Source organism: Urtica dioica, chromosome 12 (genome assembly GCF_054948205.1).
Source record: "Urtica dioica subsp. dioica isolate 48M chromosome 12, U.dioica_male_clone48M_v1_H2, whole genome shotgun sequence".
Taxonomy (NCBI): Eukaryota; Viridiplantae; Streptophyta; class Magnoliopsida; order Rosales; family Urticaceae; genus Urtica; species Urtica dioica.
Window position 1 is genome coordinate 20,000,165 of NC_142767.1, and position 22,877 is coordinate 20,023,041.

Here is a 22,877-nt window from a genome sequence, read left to right on the forward strand (position 1 = left end):
CATGATAGCTATTGTGGACTTCCAACGTTACAAACTAAATTTGGGCTTGACTCGACCCAATGCAGAAAGATACGTAAAGCCCATGGTTTGATGCAATAAAATAAAATAAAATAAATAAATAAAAATAGAGAATTATACAGAGAAGAGTAAATAAAGTGGTTATTTCACATTATATTTTTTTTTTCAAATTAAACAAATTTAAGCGTGTTTAATTACAAACATGTAACTAATAATGTCAATTTTGTCAATAAAATTAATAAAAAAAAATCCATAAAAGGAATATTTGTAACACATTAATCTATTTTTAAATTATTTTTAAAATATAATTTTGTCATTTTAATTAAATAAAAATTACAAATCCTACTTTTTTGAAAATCAAAAATTAAACTCTACCTTTCACTTAAATAAATGTGTCATTTTTTCTTATTTATTTCACGCACTACCATAATATAGCAATTTTGTGCAACAATTATGAGCAGAACAAAAAAGAAAGAGACAATAATATGATGGGGGCACAGAAGCCAATTGCCACAAACATACAATCTATCCGTCTCCACAATAATTCCCAAAAACAAAAAACACAAGTCACAAACATTTGAATAATACGAACAAAAAGGGCACAAAAAAACAAAAAAAAAAAAAAAAAAAAACGCCTCGCACTAATAAAAGAGCCGAGACAAAGATATCGCAGGTCAACCGAGTCAATACCCGAACCACCATCATTCGTTGTGAGCCGTTGAGTACTTAACTTGACAAAGAAGCAAAAACACAGAAAAAAAAAAACCTATTCCCCAACTTTTTTTTATTTTCAACGGCATCAGCAACACGCGGTTCGTTCTTGACTCGAAACCCCTCTCAGGCGATTATCATCTCGAGCTCCTCCTATATCATCCCCCCCTCTTAAAATGAAATCCCCACCAAAAAGAAAAAAAAGAAAAACATTATTAATAATAATAATAATAATAAAAAATAGCATCGGAGTTATTACGGTCATGTGGCGATGTGAAGAGCGGCTTTGATCTTCTGGATAGTGCACGAAATGAGATTGCTGACGGTCTCGACGGACTCGATGCTGAGCTTGGCGGTGGGGACGCTGCTGACGAGGATCTGGAATCCGACGGTGAGGAGGCAGCCGGGCCCGCCCCCGGCCCGGGTGGCGGCGTCCACGTCAGCCTCGTCCTTGATGAAGGAGGGCGGGTTCTGGTGGTGGGCGTCGGGGAGGATGGCGAATCCCGAGGGGAGGAGCGCCACGTAGGCGGAGTCGCCGCCGCTGAGGACGACGTCGATGGAGTGAGTGTCCACCGGAGCGTACACCACCATCGACCCCGACGCGTCGCTCCACGTCTCTTGCAGTATCACCATTGCGCTGCTCTCGTTATTCGTCCCCGTCTTCTGAAAATTTCTAATTTTAAATCCAAATTTTCTAGAGATATGTGTATATCATACATTTTTGGTTTTCTTAACTAATTTTTTTGAGCAAAATGATCCTCAAAACATTTGATTTTGTATATATGTAGTCATTTTTATATAATAATAAAAAGTATATTTTTTAACAAATTTGCAAACTTAAATAACTTGTTTATAATTTTAGGTATTTTTTTTCAATATAATTATAAGAATGTAATATTAAGTAATACTAAAAATCAAAATGAAGAAAATGCTACAAGTATAAAACAAATAAAAAATATATATATATATTGAGGAGCATTTTGCTATATAAAAACACAACTCCATAATAGGTCACAAACTATTTCGCTAAAAAGCTGGGAAAAAAAAAAACCATTGATTCTTAAATTAGAGTGAAATTTTTTATATGATTTGTATATATCCATAATTGTGTAATATCAATATAAAAGTGACAAAAAAAGCTGCATGTAAAAAAAAATTTAAGGAGCATTTTGCGAAATAAAAGCCGGAAAAAAATAGTAGTGTTCTTATAATGAGAGAGAGAAGGGCTTACGGAGGCGCGGAGGAGAGAGACGTGGTTTCCCATGCGCTGGCCCTTGGCGATGTGGAGCATCTGGTGCATGGGGCCGTCGTTGGAGAGGATGTCCCAGTCGCTGCGGAGGCGCTCGTCGCTTAGGAACTCGAAGAGCCTCTTGTGGGAGACCGGGACCCACACGGAGGTGGCGGCGCTGAGGATGACTCCCGGCGGCTCCCCCGGGTCGTCCACGCTCTGGCGGGTCATCACCCTCACGTCCTCCCCCACGCCCCCCACGCTCAGCTTCTCCCACTCCCGCACCGACGTCGCGCAAACACCGCCGCAGAAATTCTCCACCATCCTCTTCGCCAGCTTCACCATGCTCCCCCTCGCGTTCGGGCTCAACTCCATCCCTGCCGTTCAAACGATCGAATTATCAGACATTCGATCCGAGACCCTCCTCCTCCGTCTGTGATTTTGTTATATATATATAGGGGTCGGTGTAGTGGTAAGGGCGATTTTCGAGGCCTTGTCAAGTCCCCAGTTCGATTCCTTCTAGACGCAACAATTGGGGCCACTGGGGTAGTCTTCTGGTCGATAATGCCAAGGCCTCGTGAATATTAGTCGGGTCTAAACCGGACACGAGGCTCTGGCATTATTGATTGCGAGACTACCCCCCAGTGGGCCCAATTGTTGTGTCTAGAGGGAATCGAATTGGGGACTGACAAGGTTCCGAAAAATCGACCTTACCACTAGGATGACCCGTTGGGGTTTATTTGGATTAGATTTTTTTTTTACCGATTTGCTCGTGGGTGGTTGTGGCGGCCAAAGACTCGCACTGCCTCTGGAGTGTCGAGAGCCACCTCTGAGACCCGAACCCTTTCCCGCTTCTCATAAATGCGCGGAACATCTCGTGGACCCCGCTCTCGTTGTACTCCCAGTGTTCTATCCATACCACCTGGAATTATATTTTTATGCAAAATATCAATTCACTCATTTTCTATAATAATGAATAAAAAATAAAAAATAAAAAAAAAGTGGACCCAACGAAAAATTTGGAGAAATGAAAAAGGTTATGTTAAAACTATGTCCTACACACAAAACCTTGATCATTTGAAACCAATCAGCCATAGATATAAATTTAGCTATGAACTATGGTTCTGGTCAATACACACACAGCTGTCACTACGTGAAATTACCATGCAGTCCCTGACAATATTTTCCTATGCATGAAAGTGCCAACTGGAATAATTATCTATTGTTCAGAGTCCAATGGGGGGGAAAGAGAAAGGTGTTTGAGATCAAAAATGCTACTAAAGGGACAAAATCTCTGCATTGAGAGTGTAAAGAGAAATGAAAAGTTTAAGATAATAAAATATATATCACCTAGAGATGAGTTGACATTAAACCCAAGGCAATGATATAATAATACCAAAATACAGGTTCATGGAAGTGATGAAGAGAAAATTAAAATTAAAAAAATAAAAAGCCAAATTTCAACTGGCACTTTCAGCTGAAGTGCATATTCTACATTATCAAGTACACACACACCTAGCTTTCAAAGAGACAAAGTACAAACTCACCTAGGTAACATTCAAATTATTTTAAGTTGGATTAGAAAATATTTAGCAAAGCTAATGAACTTGTCAAAAGGGAATACATGTAGGTGAAAAATGGCAGAATAAAATAGTGGATCATCCAGGTCATTCAGTCTCGTGGAAAATAAACAAATGAGCTTGAGAGGGAAGGGAATAGAAGCATCAAAAGATTTGCAAGTTCCAAAGCACTATATACAATAATAATAACAATAAAAATAAAAATAATAATAATGTTGTGGAAATCGACACTAAACACGAACAAGTTAAAAACCTTCTGATCAGGAACCCTGCCTAGCCTGATTTCTACTAATTAATAAAAGACACAGAGCAATCCTTGTCTTGAAATCTGAATAAAAAGATTTAAAACCAATTTATTAGGAATCTTCTTCTTCTTCTTGAGTAGTATAATAACAATAAAGGACGTTTAGATTATTCTTAGGTGAAGTAAACCCTACTACATCAACAACCTAAATCTACTACAACAAAACAAAAAAAAAGCTTAAACCAATCAAAGAATTTCATATGTTTAATAATAGGTTCGATTCATGAAATGATTTTGAGTAGTACCTTGGATGAGCCATCAGGCATGTCTTGGATGAGGCAACCCGAGGGAAGCCTCCTCGAAGAGTCGTGGCTCATCCCGACCGAGACGTCGACCACGGCCCACACGCCCTCCGCGTGTTGCTTGCAAAACCGCAGAAACTTCACCGCTCGAACCGGCACCAACGGCGACAGAACTTGAAGCTCCGCTTGCATCTAAGTCCGCGTAGTAATAATAACGATTAATATTAAATATTCAAAACAATAATGATAGTAATAATTGTGTGCATACCACTTGGAGGGATCCGTTTCGGGTCCCGCCCATCCCGGCGGATATTATCTCGACCGTGGCGGCCCTAGCCACCAAGCACGGAAACATCTCCGTCCATCGATTCTAAATAATATACAAAAGATCAATATCGTATCGGAAACGAAAAAAAAAAAATGTGAACGGGATTCGTGTATAGTTATTTATGGTTATTATAGTACCGCGTCCATGAGCGCGTCGACGTGGGACAAGCTGTTGATGGTCACGAGGGACGTGTCTCTTGTGGCCTCGGACACGTAGTTCCCGGGTTTGGGGCCGATGCAAGGAGGGAACGATCTGACGTACTCGTCGAAGTTGAGCGACTCTCTGTGGCCTTGGCTCGAGTCCTTGGTCCAGAGCGGGGAATCGGCCTGAGCCATCTTCATGAACTCGTCCATGGCCGCCAGAGCGAGGTCGATGAGCATGGACCGCTCGAACTGAATCTCGTTGCTCGAACCCATCCCGAGCATCGTCGGGGGATGAGAGAAAGGCTTCATCATGGAGGGCGGGCCGAAGGAGAGCCCGTCGAGGCCCGTATTGGGCATCGAGCAGAAACCCGAGCCGAAGCCGTTGTTGGGGCTCGGGAGAGGGATCGGGGCAGCCATGGAAGAGAGAGGCCGGCCGAGGAACTTGGTGGCGAGAGCGCATATCCGGTTGAGCTCGTCTCTGAGCCGCGCGTTCTCGATCCTTATCTGGTGCTCCTCGAACGATATCTGGCCCGGGATCGCGGGCCCGCCGCACTGGTTGCACATCGGGCTCGAGATAGCGTCTTTGATCATGTTGTTCTCGGCTCGGAGCTTGTCGTTCTCTTGCCTCAGGATTATGTTCTCGTGCCTCTCCAATTGAGTCTAATAAAAAAAAAAAAAAAAAAATTGAATTATACTCGCAAATATTCATCAATTGTTATAGACTAAATGGGTTTTTACCTTCATTTGAGTTCGTCTGTTTTGGAACCAGAACTTGACTTGCTTGTTCTCCAAAGAAAGCCTCTTGCTTAGTTCAGACCTTTGTTTCTCATCTGGATGAGGACATTCCTTGAAGAAGCTATTCAAAAGAAATAATTATGAATGAATATATGAAAACAGAAACTAGTGATGAGTAGTGAAGAAAGAAAGAAGGAAGAAATGGCATACGATTCAAGCTCTTGAATCTGATTAGGAGTGTGTCTGTGATACTTCTTCTTTCTGGGCCGAGGATTGTCTCCGGCGTCGGGTTCTTCGCCGGAGCCGCCTTCGAAGTTATCGCTTCCGGAGCGGCTCTCGTAACCGTCGTCCCTGATCCTTCCGATGAGACCGAGATCGAAATTCTCCGAAAGCAAACCCATTTCACCGTGACCGTCCATGTTCCTCTACACACACAAAATATATATATATATATATATATATATATATATATCAGACAGAGAACAACATTGTACTGAACCGAAGCGGAAAAGAAAAAAAAAAAAAAAAAAAAGAGAAAATAATTGTGATCAGGTTGTGCTGTGTGGGTGAGAAAAAGAGAGACGTACGAAGGAAGAAACTTTTTATTTATCATCAAATTGAGTGCAAAACAAAAAGCATGGAGAAGCAAAACATGTTGGGGCTTTGTGGAACAATAATAACACTGATTGAAAAAGAGAACCCACAAAAGCTCATGTAAGAAAAATAAAAAGGTCTGGGTTTTATTATGTAGTGGTGAGGATATGAATAGTCAACACCAGTTTTTAAACAACTAGTGTGTGTGTGTGTGTGTGAGAGAGAGAGAGAGAGAGAGAGAGAGAGAGAGAGAGAGGAGAGAGAGTGATTACGGTATTGAAATCTTAATTATCTAATTAAATAATATATTTTATATGCATTTTGACCTTACCCAGCGACTCCCAGATTCAGCCAAGACTGAAAATTGCATTTCTCAGTTTATAATATAAACAGAAAGAGAAAGTTGTTTCCTATGTCAAAGCCCATGCATGTCACACACACAATCTCTCTTTCTCTCTCCAGAAAAGTCTTTTTTTTCTCTTTTTGGGGACAGGGAAAGAGAAAGGAAGAGGAAGAGGACAAGCAAATGCCTTTTTTCTCTTCCTTCTTTTTTGGCCTTTTTGTAAAATGCCCAGTTCACACCGTTCCTAAAAATTCCATTCCCTTTCTTTTTGTTTTTCCTTCTTTTCACTCTCTATAGATACATAGGCTATAGAGAGCCAGAAGGCAAAGTCTCCGAAAGGGATATGTATGACAAGTATGAATGTGAGAAATAGAGAACAGGAAGAAGAAAAAAAAAGCCCTAATTTATAAAGGTCCAAGCTTTTCTGGGTCGTTGAGGAATGTAATGCTTGACTAATGGTTTGGCAGCATCGAAAGAGACCCAGAGAAAATAATTATATAAAAAATGGGTATTTGATAAAAAAAAAAAATTTAAAAATAAAAGGAATACTCACAGTTTCACTTTCACACCATTTACACCCAACTAGTCGACCAGGTTGACCTTCCAAACAAAACACTTTCTCTCTCTTAGATATGTATTCGAGTTAGAAAGAGAGAGAGAGAGTTTAGATGACACAGAAAAACCAAACCAACCAAGTACGGAAAATGTGGTATCTTTTAATTTGACAGTAAGCAATAGTTAAGACCAAAGAAGGGACTGTTTTCTGTCACACAGCAAAGAAAGTTATGGACTTTCAGATCTCTCTCTCTCTCTCTCTCTCTCTCTCTCTCTCTCTCTCTCTTTATATATCTGAGGAATAGAATGGAAACGGACATTAAATTGTTGCAATGGAATTAATTGTTGTATGGTGATTTCGATTTAAGTTAATTACTTCATTTGAGGTTTTTTCTAAAGCAATAGTATTTAATTATAGGAACTGTTTATAGCATATATATTATTGCTCGTTACAAATGTTTGGATATATATATATATGATAAAAACAAATTAATTTTTTCTCTTTCTAAATTTAATACCATATTATTGATTATTGATGATTAAAAAATATTATAAAAAAATTGATGGAATAATAATTTTTCTATGAAAATAGATTAAAATATTTTATTACATGGTTAAGTCTAATGTCTGATGTTCTTAAGTTGCAACTTGCAACCACAGAATATATTATGAAAATGACGAGAATACGTCCGTTTTATTGGTAAAGAAAAGTTAAAGAAATTATAATAAGACGAGTGATCTATTGTCTATACACACAACATTTCACATTCCCATACTCTTTGCTGACATTGGCATCTAATAGATATTAGACAAATAAGTTAATTTTAAACTTACTATAAATTTTGAATACTCTTTATTTTTTCTTTTCTTAATATTGTTATGATACTATAAATTTTGAATACTCTTTATTTTTTCTTTTCTTAATATTGTTATGATATTAGGGTAAAACGCATATGCTTATATATATATATATATATATATATATATATATGTATATATATTTCTTCTATATTCATCATAAAAGAAATCCGGTATTGTTCATAGGATAAAGACCATAATTCTGATATTATTCAGATTGGAACATCCAAAACTCTTTGGAATCAGAATTTCGATAAGGCTAGACCCAAAACGGGCAAAATTCCCTTTGCCTTCACTGGTAGCCACATCATTTATATGTGAAGATGTCAATTTTATTATTTAAAGTTTAAAAAATCTAGTTTATATTGAGTGTTTATTAGTGTTTTGTACTTAAGTAGCGCAACGTATCAACATGTTCTATTCCAATTTACGCTTGCTCACCGCGATCAATACTTTGAAAATGTTATGCAATAATATTTTGTGACATTAGCTGACTAGGATATATCAATATGACAAAAAGTTACTTTTAAAACATCAAATTAGAAGTTTAAAAGATAAAAATCAAATTTAAAGACAAAAATATTACTAATTTTGTTATACATAAAATGTTAGTATTCCTTTTAATAATAAAAGGTTTGGAGTCCCGGTTTTTTTATGTATATATAAATAAAAATAGTATGTAATATTTCCCCCTAAGTTTAACATAAGTTGTCGCCTCGACTTAAGGGAACAGACCTTGCATAGAAACCTCATCCATACTAGATTATTTGAAAGTTTTTCCTCATTCGCGTTCGTTTTTCAAGGTCGCTAGTGTCCGGATATCGGACTTCGGTAGCCTTGCCAGTCATGGTATTGATATATCATTCGCCTTAGGTTGGCTTCCGACAGCCTCGACACTCGATGACTTCACGTGGATCTCGTCCGATGTCTCCATTTCAGATCTCTATGATGAAGGGTGCGTCAATGGGAGTCTTTTTCTCTCCTCATAGCTCAACTTCAACCCCGAGTCCTCCTCTCGATTCGGTAAGATTTGTTCCTCGACGGGGCAGGGAGTGTGAGTGCGCAATCGGGATGGGCTTCTTACTCCAGAGAAGAGGGTAGGTGCGTTTTTGCTTTGTCAACGCCCCTACGGGATGGGCCAAGGGGCCGCTTGGTCATCATTGTCGGATTGTGTGGTGAAGTAAAAGGTGCACGAGTAAAGATATAATGGGGACACTTTTTATATATAGTAGAGATTTGGGTTGAGAGTTATGTTTACTATGTGTTTATAATTTTATGTTTTGCATTTGTTTTTTTTTATTTTTTGTGTTTTATGTTTATGTCGTATTTCTTTTGTTTTTTCTCGTTATGGTTTTCTATTATATTTTGGACTATAGAAATTGAATAATCATCTTCTTCATGATCATCAGACCGCAACTGCTTTGATATCTATATCAATTGTTATAGATATTTCAAAAGAGTCATATAAGTGCTTAGATTTTAATCTGTTCTTTATCATTCCTTGTGTTCGAAGTATATGCACAACAAGAACGAACATCTTACTTAATGTTAGATGCATTTCAACCAGGTCTATATCGTGTCTATGATATTATTCACTTGTAACAATAGGTGTCTTATCCTTATCCAATGTGAATCTTTGTGCATTAAAAAAAAACACATTTATGTAAACAAACCAACAATATTATCCCTTGTCTATCTTCCATTTTCTTAACATAGTTATGAGAATACAGTGTCACACAACCCTTAACGCCTTCCATATTTTATCGCAATTATTGACGGTAAAAATTTACCAATAATACAAATGAGTTGATGTACGCAAATAAAGAATAAAATAACACATAAGAGATTTCTAGAAGTTCTGACAACTTATGACAAAGTTATCCATGTGACAACTGTGATTGTTCATAACTGAACGAACCAATAAATTTTACCATTTTATAACTCATTTTCTTAATATAATTATGATATTATGGTGAAACACGAGTGCACGACTCGCCATTTATTCTATACTAGTCACATTTATGTTTCTTGAAATTTTACCAATAATAAAAAATTAAGACAAAAAAAAACACACAAAGCACTTCTAGAAGTTAATTACAATGTTTGACAACTTTCTATGTGACAAGAAATAAACAAAGAATCTATATATCAGTTTATATGAGTAAATTATGAAGAAGACCAAACATAGTGTAATTAGCATTCACTAGACTATATTCAATACTTAATAGACTCTAATTAATAAACGTGACCGCGTGGTTACAACTAATCTGTGTTGACCATGAGGTCGGCGATTATTATTTAGAAAACTAAATCATAGGCCTCTCAACTCACAATAAAAAAAAATGAGACATTATTAAAAACAATTACGATAATAGAAAAGAAGGACGCTCTGAATTTATACTTGCTATGATTCGCACCTATCATCAAAACTCTCAAAATTTATTTTTTTTATTCTTCTTATAACTATATTTGTATGCTAATTCTAATCAGCGTGTTTTAATCATTATATATAATTAAGTTTTCGCTTAGACAAATATTATAACAAGTTTTTGCCTCGTATAATGATCAAATACAACCCTCTATATTTCTTCTATATATTGATTACAAGTGTAGGTAAAATTTGTCAATCTTAAAAAAATAAAAAAATTACAAACGCAAATGAAAGCTACCAAAAGACATAAATATTTCTAGAAATGTGCATATGCGATTTCACTAAAAACAAACGAAACATTGTAGTAATAATTAAAAAAATATGAAGGTAAAAATATCTAAAATTTATCGCTTGATATATTTGATTACCCATATTTTTTGGAGGGTAAAGAATCTAATGTTAGTTTCTTATTGAGATTGAAATTATAGGATCTATGTATTAGGTGCAAAAATAGCTAGGTCGTATGTTTTTTTTTTATTTGTTTTTGTTCATCGTCATAAATAGGAGTTTATTCGCTAAGAGAGATAATCGATTCCCTTTTCTTTTTTCTTAAAAATTGATTTTTCTGAATTTTTATTTATAAATCAATGTCTATTAATAACCGGTAATATTAGTTAATAGATTGGTTTTGTATGGTTTTCTAGTTTTTTTTCATTAAAACTGTGGAGTTAATTATTTATAGGGTATCCAATTTTCATGATTTATACACAATTAATAATTGTTAATTATTTTAATATGTGGCCTTCTTCATCTTCGTGTTCAGGATTATTATTTTTTTGTCTCTACATTGTTAATAATCGTTAACTATTGTTAATTATTCTTTATAGGTGTCCACCTTCTTCTTTTTCTTCATGAGTTTTTTCTTATTTCTATGGACACTAATAATTTGCGTGTATTAAGGAATGAGTTACATAATTTGTGAGATTCTAGTTATCATGCTTTCGTTGTTTTAATTTCAGAAAATAGATAAAATGAGTGGTAACTGTATAAGGGTATTTGGGTAAAATACTAGCGATTACTAAAATGTCATGACTATTTAATTAAAACTTACAAAATATTTGTCATATTGAAATTATGGCGTTTTAATATGCTACTTTGTTAGAATGCCATTTTACATATATGAATTTGTAAAAAGAAAAGGTCAAATTTAGGCATGCATATTCAAACACGATTAATAAAACAATCGGACTTGTATCTAACATATATATTTTTTTAAACACCATAAACACGGCACAAAAAACACAAAATGGTAACCCCTAATTGTGGAGTTGCAATTTGCTTATGGGAAAATGACGCATATGTACTCTGTGTTTTAGTGAAATGTCAAGTTTAACCTTTGGTTTTAAAAAATGTCGAGTTTGTATCTCCTGTTTAATTAAAATGACGAAATTATACTCTAAATTTGATAATAGTGCCACAAATCTTCCTTCTATTGAATTTTCATTAATGTCGACTCAAATATTTATATATAAATTTCATTTTACCATTATTCATTCGCGCCTTATATGTAATTTATTTTAAAACGAAAAAATAAACAATAATATATGAATTGTGAAGAACTCAGACAAAAGAAATGTGTAAAAATCGGCAGTCGATATTCATCAAAATAACTAATTCGAGTATGGAATCTAAGACTCAGAGTTACAATTCGAACACGGAATGAAACCATATCTTTGAGGGTATGAATTTTATTGTTCTATTTTGATTTAGGGCTATTTTTTATTTCAAAATAGGGGATTTTGGGATTAGGGTATTGGTTTGAGATTTGGTTCGGTGTTTTTATATAAAAGTAATCATCAGTGAAAAGTCAATAAAAGGAAGATTCGTGACACTGTTATATATTTTCGGGTATAATTTCGTCATTTTAATTATACAGATGGTACAATCTCGATATTTTTAAAATCAAAAGTTAAACTCGACATTTCACTAAAATACATAGTATATATGTGTCATTTTCCCTTTACTTATCGTCTACTATTTTAGTCTAATTTATGAAAGCTTTCTAAAATATTTATATTAGAACTTTAAATTATATGTAATTTTTCAACTAGATATAGAAATTATATGAGAGTAGATATACTTAATATTTTTCATTATTCACTTGTGTAACACATCGTGACACACCTCTACAAAGAGGTTGAAGACAATCGAGCAGTGACTGTTTTTCATAATATAATTGTGGCCAACCTTCTTCTCAAGCGCTATTTCAAATATTTTACTTGGAAGCTTTCAGCTTTTTGGCGATTACTTGGTTGTACATCAATATGATCTTAAAAACAAAGCCATGTTAGAATGGATCGTGTTTTTTGGTCTATTTGATTTTGGTGTATATTTTTATTTATTTTGCCCCCCTTGTCTATCGAATACACTGTCTTCCATTTAGAATAATATATATATATATATATATATATATATATATATATATTTTTTTTTTAAAGAGGTAATGGAGTAACAATGGTGATGGGTGTCATTGTTGTAATTACCTTAGCTGTTGCCACAAGTTCCAACATCAAGATGTAACTAACTAAGACTAATAAAGAATGTCACTCAATTACACGTCACAGCTGTATTTTTTTCAGTTCCATTATCTACTTCTTTCAAGTTTAACGGGTATTATTTATCAGTGTGTATGTGTACGAGTTTAATGTGAAGTCCAGGTTATTGCTTTGCTTGGTCTTATTTTAATAAGTCAAACAGCAAAAATATTCAGAAAAAAAAAAAAAAAGTTGAAGGAAAACAAGATTGGCTTCGCCCGGGTTCGAACCGGAGACCTTCAGTGTGTTAGACTGACGTGATAACCAACTACACCACGAAACCATTTGTCTTAACATCACTTAATTTATTTATATATACTAATAAATATTTCAAAAATAGAATAATGTCATGTCATAATTCATAAATCATGTTTTCTATATCCTCACAATCGTACATATATTGAAAGAGAAGTGACTGGATTGTTTTATATCTTGGTGGTAGTATGTAAAAGAAGAACTCTATACCATAATGTATTTCACGTGGCTAGGCTGTTTTCTGGGTGTATTTTTTATTTTTTATTTTACCTAATACTCATGTAAGTTTTAAAGGAGAACTCTCTAACTTAAATAATTTTTAACACATTCGCTGATTTAATTGATTTATACTTTTAATGGGCTTCATTAAACTCCCAAAGCATAAAAACTGCCAGACCATCTTTGTTGGGCTTACAACGTGACTCTAGAGCTTCACACGAGACAATAAATAAGAGAAGAAAGCTATTGCATTTGAGCATTGCAATAATATATTGCATATAAGTAGTAAATGTTTATCAATTTATGGAGATACAACTAATTTCGGAGACGCTTATTTTTTATTTATTGCATATATAGCGATATTAAAGAAGATGATCGAAAGCAAAAATCATAAAAAGAAGAAGATGATCGAAAGCAAAAATCATAAAAAGAAGAAGAAGATAACTTAATACTCGGTATTATTTATTTCGTTTAAATCCTTGTTTAATCAAAGAGTATAATCTATTTATTATGCTTTGATTTGGAAATCAATTATTTTCTTCCACGTTTCTAGCCACGGGATTGTACAATTAAAATTATATAAAAAAAAAACATTTCAACCGGTTAAGTAATTTTTCAAATTGGAAATATTTTCAGCACTCATTATTCATGTTGTTATTATGTTTTCATATATTTTTTTTATTATTACTGATACCATCAAAATTGAGTTTGTGTTTAATGTATTAACCAACATACACCGTTTATACGCATGACCTTTATATAGTTTATCGCTATAATCAAAATTTGTACTTTATGGTCATCCATAAACCCTACAATTGTATCAACTTCAACATAGTTTATGTATAATGTATTCCCAAACATAAAATGATTTAGCGTGCAAAACTAATTAACTATTGAACTAAATCATATAAGCTCCATGGCGTGCTCATAACTCACACTCTTTCGTAGGATTCAACCATCACACGTAGTTGGACTGTCTATAGTATGAGATGTGAATCAATTTGAGTGAGACATTCTTAAGCTTGCATGCAAAACATCGACTACGCTCGCGAGGCCACATAGAATGTACTTTTTTTAAGGGAAATTTTGTCTCATGTGTGACTTGAAACCACAACCTCAAATTAGCATGGGTAGATCTGCTCACCATTTGAGCGATCCCACTTTTCATTCACTAAGTTCTACAACACTCAAACACATCTAAATACTTTCTAGAATAGACAAGCTTCTAAAGTGCTACCTCACGAATGTAGTCCATTATCAAAACAATTAAATGAATTCGCTTATTTTCTCTCTAATTTCTCATCCATGTCTATCCGAAACTTATCTTCCTCGTTTCTATGGACACTCACTCGAAGAGCGCTCACCTGATAAAATACTTGGCGAGGGACGTATCGTTGCTGCTTATTTAGAATAAGAGTTCTCATCTATGACATTCAACATCCAATAATTGATGCTTTTCAGTTTATAAGATCAGTGGGTAAATTTTATAAACTCAAGACTAATAAACTATGACCACAATTTTGAATATTTGAAGAATGATGCTATGAAATTTTCGGAACAATTTATCGTGTAATTAGACACTTTTTTCTAAAGTACATTGATATCAAACCATTGGCAAAAGTTTTTCGGACATCATCATGGAAGAATAATTTCCAATCCATAGAAAGAAAATTGTGATAAAAAAAAAAGTTGCCTTGTTAAGTTTCACGTGATGGGCACAAATGCCAAATATGATGATTTTATTTTTCACCCACAAATTTTTTTAACAGTTGGAAAGACGTCTTTTTTAGATTGCCAATTTGTGCCACACATTGATTTGATGATTACTGTGTGATTACCAAAGAGCATCATTTTATGATCCAATTGATCATCTGAAATCTGAATTCAATCACCAAGTTAGTACATTGACTAGTGAATTGACCGTGTCACGCTCACACCTTTATATAACCGACCCATATTATTCCTTAAAAAAATTGATATTAATGGCCCATTGTAAAGGATCCAAGGAATCAGGTACACATTTGCTTTTACTTGGATTTGCATTAGTGCAAAAACATCAGATCTTTTGTTGTCATTATGTCGTAAATCTAATTAGTACAATGTTGATATCATGTTTTAAGACCACTCCCGTGGGCACACAGTTGTATGGTTCAATTTGCATGTTAACTTTTAGAAGAAATTGCCTCCGATGGCTATTTTTCAAAACTTATTCCACAAGTACTAACTAATATTTATTAATTCCAGAAAACATCTCCTACAATTTTTGTAAAGGGAGTTTAGTGTTTCATTAAAAAAAAAAAATTGTTTACAGTTTCGTTTTGAAATATATGTTTAATAGGAGTTGTTTATAGTTTCAATTAAGGGGAAAAAAACCGCTATACGCGAAATTCCTTCTAAATTAAACATGGGAAACAAGAATTTTAACAAGTAGTTTTGTCTACACTACACATGTGATTTAAAGCTTTGAAAAAACAGATCGAATTCAGTAAAACAAAGAAACACCGTTCACATTAGGAAAATGTGTCGGTTTTTGGCGGATAGCGATGGATTTTTTTTTCTGTTACACCAACCAAATCACAATACACTAAATTATCGATATATAGCCTCACGGCCAAGTTATGGTGTTGGATTATTTCTCGTCTTGTGTTACTAAGGACTTAGGAGACATGTTTGACCCCCCAAATTGTTTTTATTTATTTCGAATCACATTGGCGAGATCTGATTGTAACATAAGACAAACGGATGAATAAACAAGTTTGGTAATGTGGCTCAAACAATTCCACATTCTTGCTACACTGAGTGGACCACTTTGCCCCATCGCTTCAAACCGACACTCGTGCAAAACGTTAAGGAAGAAAGTATCATTATTAGCCCCATTATTATTGACTAAGGTTATTTCACTATCTCTAATCACTAACAAATCAATGAACGACTCGTGATCAATAATAGGGATCCGTGAAAGTGTTTTATTTTTGCTCTCAACAACATGGATTAGTGGAGGACAAATTAGTGTCACAAGTTCTCCCTCATGGGGTCATATTTGAGATTATACCAAAATTATCATCATTCAATAATTTTTTTTTTTTTACTAAGATCTGTTAATTACTTAAAATTTCAAAATTATGATTATTTATTCATAAACGTAAATAATTGTATTTATTGACAAAAGTGTCAATAAAAAACTTGGTTTATTGATAGCATAGTTTTGAAATTAGAAATAATTAATAAATTTTGATAAAAAAAAAAATATTCAAATCATCATAGCTTTAGAATTATCCCGTCACATTTTTGCCGTGGGGAAAAGTTCAGAAAACACCACCACAAAAGTCAAAACACAGATTCATTACACACAAATCGTAAGGCATTACACCCCAAAAAAAAAAAAAAAAAAAAAAAAAAACTCGCACACAAGCTAAAAACTTTTTACACTTCAAAACCAAATGCCAGAATAGTTACATAACACTCCTATACCCGCAGTTAAACTTTATGGTAGCAGATAGAGAGACAGCGCTCAAAACCACAAACAAAGAAACAAGACACATTTATTAATCATCAGAACACATGAAAATATTATCTTAAGCTAGCACTCCCGAGCTCCTCCAAGTGGTTAAAAGACGGATAAACAATGCTGTTTCTGAGTTCGGAATGAGTCCAACCGTCCCAGTAGGCGTTAGCGGACCTCTGGCTCGACCCGTTGCGCCTCTCGAGCTCGTCGAGCCTCTGCCTCGGCGCGCTCTGAGACCTGACCTTGGCTCGCGATGACTCCGTGTTCGCCATGTAGCTCGGGCAGTAAAACTGGCCCCACGCCCGCTCGCTCTTCGCCGGAGTGAACGCCCCTCCTCTTTTCCGGCCGCCGGAGCTGCTTCCCGGCCTCGACGACGATACCGAAAACGCCCTCGGGCTCTCGTCTCTCTGTTGCTGCTTGGGAGGTTGCGGTGATTCGAAGTGGGCGAAGCTGGGGTTGTGGCGTTCGGAGACGAGGACGTTGCGTGGCATCATCTGGACCGTCCGTTGGTGAGGCTGCCAGGTGTCGACCTCGAGGATCTTGTCCTCGTTGTTGTTGTTGTTGTTGTTGTTTGGAGGCCACACGCTCTCTTCCATCCAACGGTCGAGCCAGTTCGAACCCGTCTTCGGTTTCTCCACCTTTCGCGAGTCTCTCACGTTCGAGCCACACCTCTGAGAAAAATCGGGTTTTAGAGATAAATGTCGCTGCTTTACTAATGATCTAGAACTGCCATTTCGGATTCAATGTTATCCATTTCTGGAGCAATTTGATGAACAAGCTCAAGGGATATTGGTAGTATTTTCCAAAAAAGTGAATGAATCAATACCTTGAGGATGGCGGGCCCGTCGAATTTGGTGGGAAGCGCACGCGATTGGCGTCCGATTCTGTCGGCGGTTTCAGGGAACTACAAGAAGTCCACACAAGTTTGAGGGCAGATTGCAATCAGATACTTAAATGCCAAAGACAAAAAAAGAATGGTACAGTTTGACCACACACATGGTGACATTTATGTGATAAGTTTCATCTCTGTGGTCCTAAGACGAATCAACCGGATTTCTCTATTTGATTATTACTATCATTACCGGATAAAGATCGGATTTATGGGAGCGGTGGTGGGATCGGCCGGAACGAGCGCGGGTCTGAAGTCGGACAAGTGTCTGCATTCGCCGTAGCATCTCCGCGGTTTGCTTCCTCACAATATTGCCTCTCACCAATGCTTGAAGCTTCACTAGTGCTTTCAGCGCTCTCAACGCTCTCCTCGCCTGCAAAATTCAATCGCAGAAATCGGAAATTTAAAAAAAATTATAATGTAATCTCTGCAGTGATTACAGCCAAGTAACAACTCAACACTGATTTACCAAACAAATTTGAAAAAAAAAAACAGCCCACCAAAGACATTCAGCTAATTTTTTAAAATTTTGTGGTGCATTGACTTTTTTGATAAAGGCGCAGAATGTTGTGGTTGAAATCATTAAGACCATGGAACCTAAGGCATTAAAGTTCAAAGAATGAATTAAATATACATTAAAAAGAAGGAAAAAAAAACACTCATAGCTTGCTTAGACATTTAGTACTAATTCTTTGATCGCTTTACACCAGACAAAGTGGAAAAAGGTCCGAGTTTATATGTTCGAATTTGAACACAGTAATGAATACAATCCCTAATTATTTATTCATTTTTTAGTTAGTGATGATTAGATTAAAAAAATACACACACACACAGATCATAAAGAAAGAGGAAAAATGAAGCCAAGCTGTAAAATTGAAAAATGGGTATGGGGCGAGTCAAAACTTTCGGCCGTGAAGCCCATTCCTCCTCCAGTAAATAATGTTAAACTGCATGAAATAAATAAAATGTGGTCGAGGATGAAAAACAAAAATCCCAGAGCCAACTAATCAAATAACAACACGTCACACAATATGAGTTTGGAGAATTTTTATTTATTTAATTTAACTGGTATGGAAATGGATAATATTTAATAACACAGAATGAATTTCTTTTTTTCTCTCTGATTGTTTCTGACAGTTAATGACACACGTCCACAAGTGTCGGCGCAATTATTGACTTTTTTAACCTTCCTTCATTTCTCCGAACTATTTCCCGATTCACATTCACCTCTGTTGCGCTCATTTATTTCCCCCAAAACGAATCACAAAACGAACTATAATTTACTTCTTTTTTTTTTTGTAATTTCAAAAGTAAAGAGATGAAATCAGTTAATTAATTAAAGTAAAAGAGAGAATTAAATGAAAGAGAGGTTACCAGATATCCACGGAAAGCGGACTGAATAACTAGGGCGGCCAGATATCGGCTTCTGGCGACGGAGGTTCCGGCGGCGGCTCCGGTGACATTGGTGAGGCGGACGACTTCGGCGGCGGCGTGAGCGGCTGCGAGGGCGGCTTCGGCTACGGCGGCGGTGGCGGCGGCGACGGCTATGGCGTGCTTGTTCGCATCCAACGCCGAGCCGAAGGAGTTGTGGGACGGGGCTTGGGCGGCGGAGCCCAGCTTCTTCTTGTCCTTAGGCCTCTTCGAACCGAATAGTCGCCGGAGAAAGCCCATGTGGCATTTCTTGGCGGAATTCGAGCTGCAAAAGCAACCGAGAAAGGAAGAGAAAGGAAAGAAGATGGATTGGATAGGCAAAGAGTCTTTTCAAGTCTTTCTTTCTCTCTAAACTCTATAAACCACGCTTTGGGACATTGTGGAATTTTTATGGACTTTCGTTCGTGTTCTCACATTCCATTTCACGCGCTTTACTTTACGAGGCGAGTGTGATTCACGCGCTCCACATTTTCAAACTCGAGTTCTTTTTTTTATAATTGATGGTAAATAAATAGTTTGTTAGCCTAGCATTACTAAAAAAATTGACAAGGATGATGTGAGATATTTTGTCGTGTGAACATTAAAAACAGTGGACTTTTGTATGGTTTGGTGTTACATATTGGTAAGGGATTCTCCTAGTACTTTTTAAGACAAAACTGAGAAAAATAACTCTACGATTTCGATCATCATTATAATAATAATACAAATACAATAGCATCTACAAGTTCATAGACTATAAAAATGAAACCTAAAATTACACATACCAATGCGTCAATGGCATCACCTATACTTTCACTATTTACAAGTCATAAATCTCGCTCAGTTTTCACAGATGCCTCCAAAGGGAAAGCTATATCTACCAACCAACTCTTAATGGTTAATGAAAAGAACCTCATCGTTAAAAAGGTAAAAAAGATTAAAAAAGATGTTCATCCTTTTCTTTGTCAGTATAGAAGGAAGAGTAGTATCTATGTGACATCGTGAGGCTGGTATTAAAGTGGGACCCGCTTAAATTGAATGCATATGCTGATGTACAAAAGATCTTTATTTATTTTTTTATTTTTATTTTTTATGGAGACACAGCAGTCCAAACTCCAATTCAGGACCAACTCTTTTGGTATTTTTCTTGGCTATTAGGACGCATCTTATGTTCATGCCCATTGATTTTCTTGCAACAATATCAAATTTGTGCAATGGTTTTTGTGATTAGAGTGGTATTAGACCAACTAAATAAGCTCTAAGCTAGTCCTAGCTTGACTAGAGCAAGGATTGGGAATAGGGGCTCTTAAGAATGTGGTTGTGCTTGTCTATTTCTCTGTGAGGAAACTATTCATAATATCTAGGATTAATGATGTATTGATTTGTATTTAGACTACCAAACTTATAAGGAATTTGCTTTTAATCAGTTGATAACATGTACATCTTAAAAAAGGTAATATGATGGCAGATATGATTAATCAAGAAAGCAGAAAGAAGCCAGAGTGTGGATATTGGATACCTAGATCCATTTTCAGTCGATAAATCTAGAAGACTTAGATAAGAGCTTAGTAGATTTTAATAAAATAAAATAAAAAACGTGCCTCAGATGCGCAGTATTTGATATTGTTCCGTGTATGCATATCGTATTAAACGTTAGCGCAGAACAATATGCGGAAATCAGCACAAAAAAATCGAGGAAAAGCACACGAGAGTAGTAATTTTGAGTTATAACTAAGTGTGGAAGAGTGACCAAGTAGTACCTGTAATAGCTGAGAGCACTAGCTAGGGAATCGTGTTCGCTAGTATCAATTGCAAGGTTACGTTGTTGGAACGTGTAACTTCTGGACCTTGTTTGCTTTGTACATCCCCTGCGAGAATTCGTACTGAAGATCTAAACATCAAAGATGATCCGGTAATCATGAGAAACAAGAATGATGTTATGAACCTGAAAACTGAAATCCAATTGCAGTTTGCAAAATCACAGTGAAATGGAATAAACTTATTTCAACTGCGAATTCTGCAATCACAGTCGAATTACAAGCAAGTCATGGGAATGTATAGTGCTCTATATTAACCTCTTAACTTATCTACTATTTATCATAATTCTTGAATATCTATAGTGTTACTCACAACAATTCATTGAAGAAGTGTTATTTTACCTGTTGTGGGTTGGGATGAAATGTATTCCGGTGCAGAGCTAGAAAACACATGAAAGTATGTTCTGGCCCCAAGAGTAATTATCCGACCCATGATAGCCCTCGAGCCTACAAGCAATGTTGTTCCATTCTCAATATTGTGCCTCAGTAAAATTTCCATCGAGAAAAGTATATCCCGTCACTTTCAGAAGCGTTCACACATGTTCTGCTATAGATAACAATCTGAGAATCTTCTTATCAAACCCCTTTCATCAAATCTGGAGGCGAACCAGAATGCTCCATCAGATTCAGAACTATCCGACACACATCCTTGCATTGGCATTATGCCACAATCATTCCAGGGTTCTCTTGCGTGAAGAATTATTATCGATTTTTTTTTATCCCCATCTCTTTACAATATATTTCTGTGGTCAAGAGCTCTGAGTGCATGGCTGCATAGGAAACCAACACACTCAGAGCTTCTCACAATTCACTGTACTGGTGTATTCTAGGGAATGTGTCGACTTTGTACTTGGATCAGCATTTAAACACACTTTCAAAATCCCTCGCAAAACACCATTCATTCCATCGCTAGCTTCGATTTCGTCGCACCACCATCTCGAAATGCTCAAGAAGCTGAAGCAGGTCGAGGCAGTCCTTCGTGTCGATGAAAAATGAATTCCAGGCAGTCCATTTTTCAGGATATATATATATATATATATATATATATATATATATATATATATATATATATATATATATAAACGCAGCTCGGAAAATAGCTCGCAAAAAGACTCGGTATCTTTTACGACACGACTGCCTAAGTTATTGCTGCGACTTGATCAGTGAGTGTGGCATTTGGTTTTTCTTTCACACATTGCCTCAATGAAAGTTCGGATAAGAGACTTCATATTATCACCACTTGTTTGGACGATTTCACCCTATAATCTGTGAACAAAGGGAAAATGATCCTTCGTTGCTCTGCAAATTTAGATAACCATCTCATCTCAGACTTCTTAAATCATCATATAAACTAGTGTAAATGAGCAGAAGTTTCACACATCACCAAATATGTAAGAAATGCGGTTTCAAATTTTGTTTGCCCGTAAACAAATTCACTTCACCGTGACTAAAATTTCAATAAATGTAGTTTCTTTTTTTGAAGAAGGAAACTAGTTACTAAAATGACGATTGAACATTATAAATAGATGTCTCTCAAATGCAATGTATTCTTTGCAAATTTATGTCCATGTATTTAGCGATACCAGAGATTAATAATAAATTACAATCAAGACTATTTACTCCGAACCAGTGGAGAATATTTGTATTCAAAATTTCAAATCGCCACTTCAACCACAGCAATACATCAATAAAGAACAGTAATCGATTGGACCTAGGGTTCGTATCCATTGGACAAACAATGTATTACAGAGAATTAAATTTTTAAGCCTCATTTTTAACAGCACTAAAACCCCCAAGCAAGAATAAAAACGTAAACACTTATGCGATAGAGAGTAGTAGAGTTAGACAGAACAAGAAGTACCGGGGATTTTGATCATTGCAAGAGGAAATTAGGTCTACTGATTTCAAGCAACGAAGTTATGGTCCGTCGGAGATTGTCGCCTGAAACAGGGTTTAGGGTTTATGGAGTTGCTGTACTTGCTTCTAATTTTTGCATTGGACAAGCTGTGAATAGCATTGATATGAAGTTTCTAAGTTTACGCGGAATCGCGGGCATATATATAATTATTTTACAACTTTCGGAAACTTCTACAATTTTGACAAATATCCAATGGTGATCGTCGTATAACCCAATAAAACGACAAGTCCTATGTAGCTTAAGAAACGACACATACTAGA

The 22,877-nt window shown here is 35.8% G+C and overlaps 2 protein-coding genes and 1 non-coding gene across 7 annotated transcripts; all 3 read right to left on the bottom strand.

Annotated features, from left to right (window-relative positions):
- Positions 1-472: 472 nt before the first annotated feature.
- LOC149380080 (homeobox-leucine zipper protein HDG1-like) lies at positions 473-6,803 on the bottom strand. Of its 3 annotated transcripts, none has more exons than XM_089602552.1 (9): positions 6,780-6,803; positions 5,500-5,714; positions 5,293-5,410; positions 4,549-5,214; positions 4,352-4,453; positions 4,087-4,275; positions 2,720-2,879; positions 1,961-2,334; positions 473-1,392 (listed from the first exon to the last, which is right to left on the bottom strand). In XM_089602552.1, exons 2-9 carry the CDS (start codon positions 5,706-5,708, stop codon positions 991-993), a joined length of 2,220 nt encoding a protein of 739 aa, XP_089458678.1. In that variant the 5' UTR covers positions 5,709-5,714; positions 6,780-6,803; the 3' UTR covers positions 473-990. The 3 variants fall into 3 exon arrangements, with proteins under 3 accessions (XP_089458678.1, XP_089458677.1, XP_089458676.1); XM_089602551.1 differs by having other exon boundaries at positions 473-1,389; positions 6,215-6,790; XM_089602550.1 differs by having other exon boundaries at positions 6,215-6,790.
- A 6,010-nt stretch (positions 6,804-12,813) lies between these two features.
- Positions 12,814-12,887, bottom strand: TRNAV-AAC (transfer RNA valine (anticodon AAC)). The gene has a single exon. It is a non-coding gene; the product is annotated as a tRNA-Val (tRNA).
- Positions 12,888-16,339: 3,452 nt separating this feature from the next.
- On the bottom strand, positions 16,340-21,693 carry IQD24 (IQ-domain 24). 3 transcript variants are annotated; one of them, XM_089602810.1, is made up of 6 exons: positions 21,042-21,693; positions 20,643-20,750; positions 18,847-19,168; positions 17,666-17,845; positions 17,410-17,487; positions 16,340-17,254 (listed from the first exon to the last, which is right to left on the bottom strand). In XM_089602810.1, exons 3-6 carry the CDS (start codon positions 19,141-19,143, stop codon positions 16,649-16,651), a joined length of 1,161 nt encoding a protein of 386 aa, XP_089458936.1. In that variant the 5' UTR covers positions 19,144-19,168; positions 20,643-20,750; positions 21,042-21,693; the 3' UTR covers positions 16,340-16,648. The 3 variants fall into 3 exon arrangements, with proteins under 3 accessions (XP_089458936.1, XP_089458935.1, XP_089458934.1); XM_089602809.1 differs by having other exon boundaries at positions 20,643-20,765; XM_089602808.1 differs by having other exon boundaries at positions 20,643-20,773.
- Between the last annotated feature and the right edge of the window lie 1,184 nt (positions 21,694-22,877).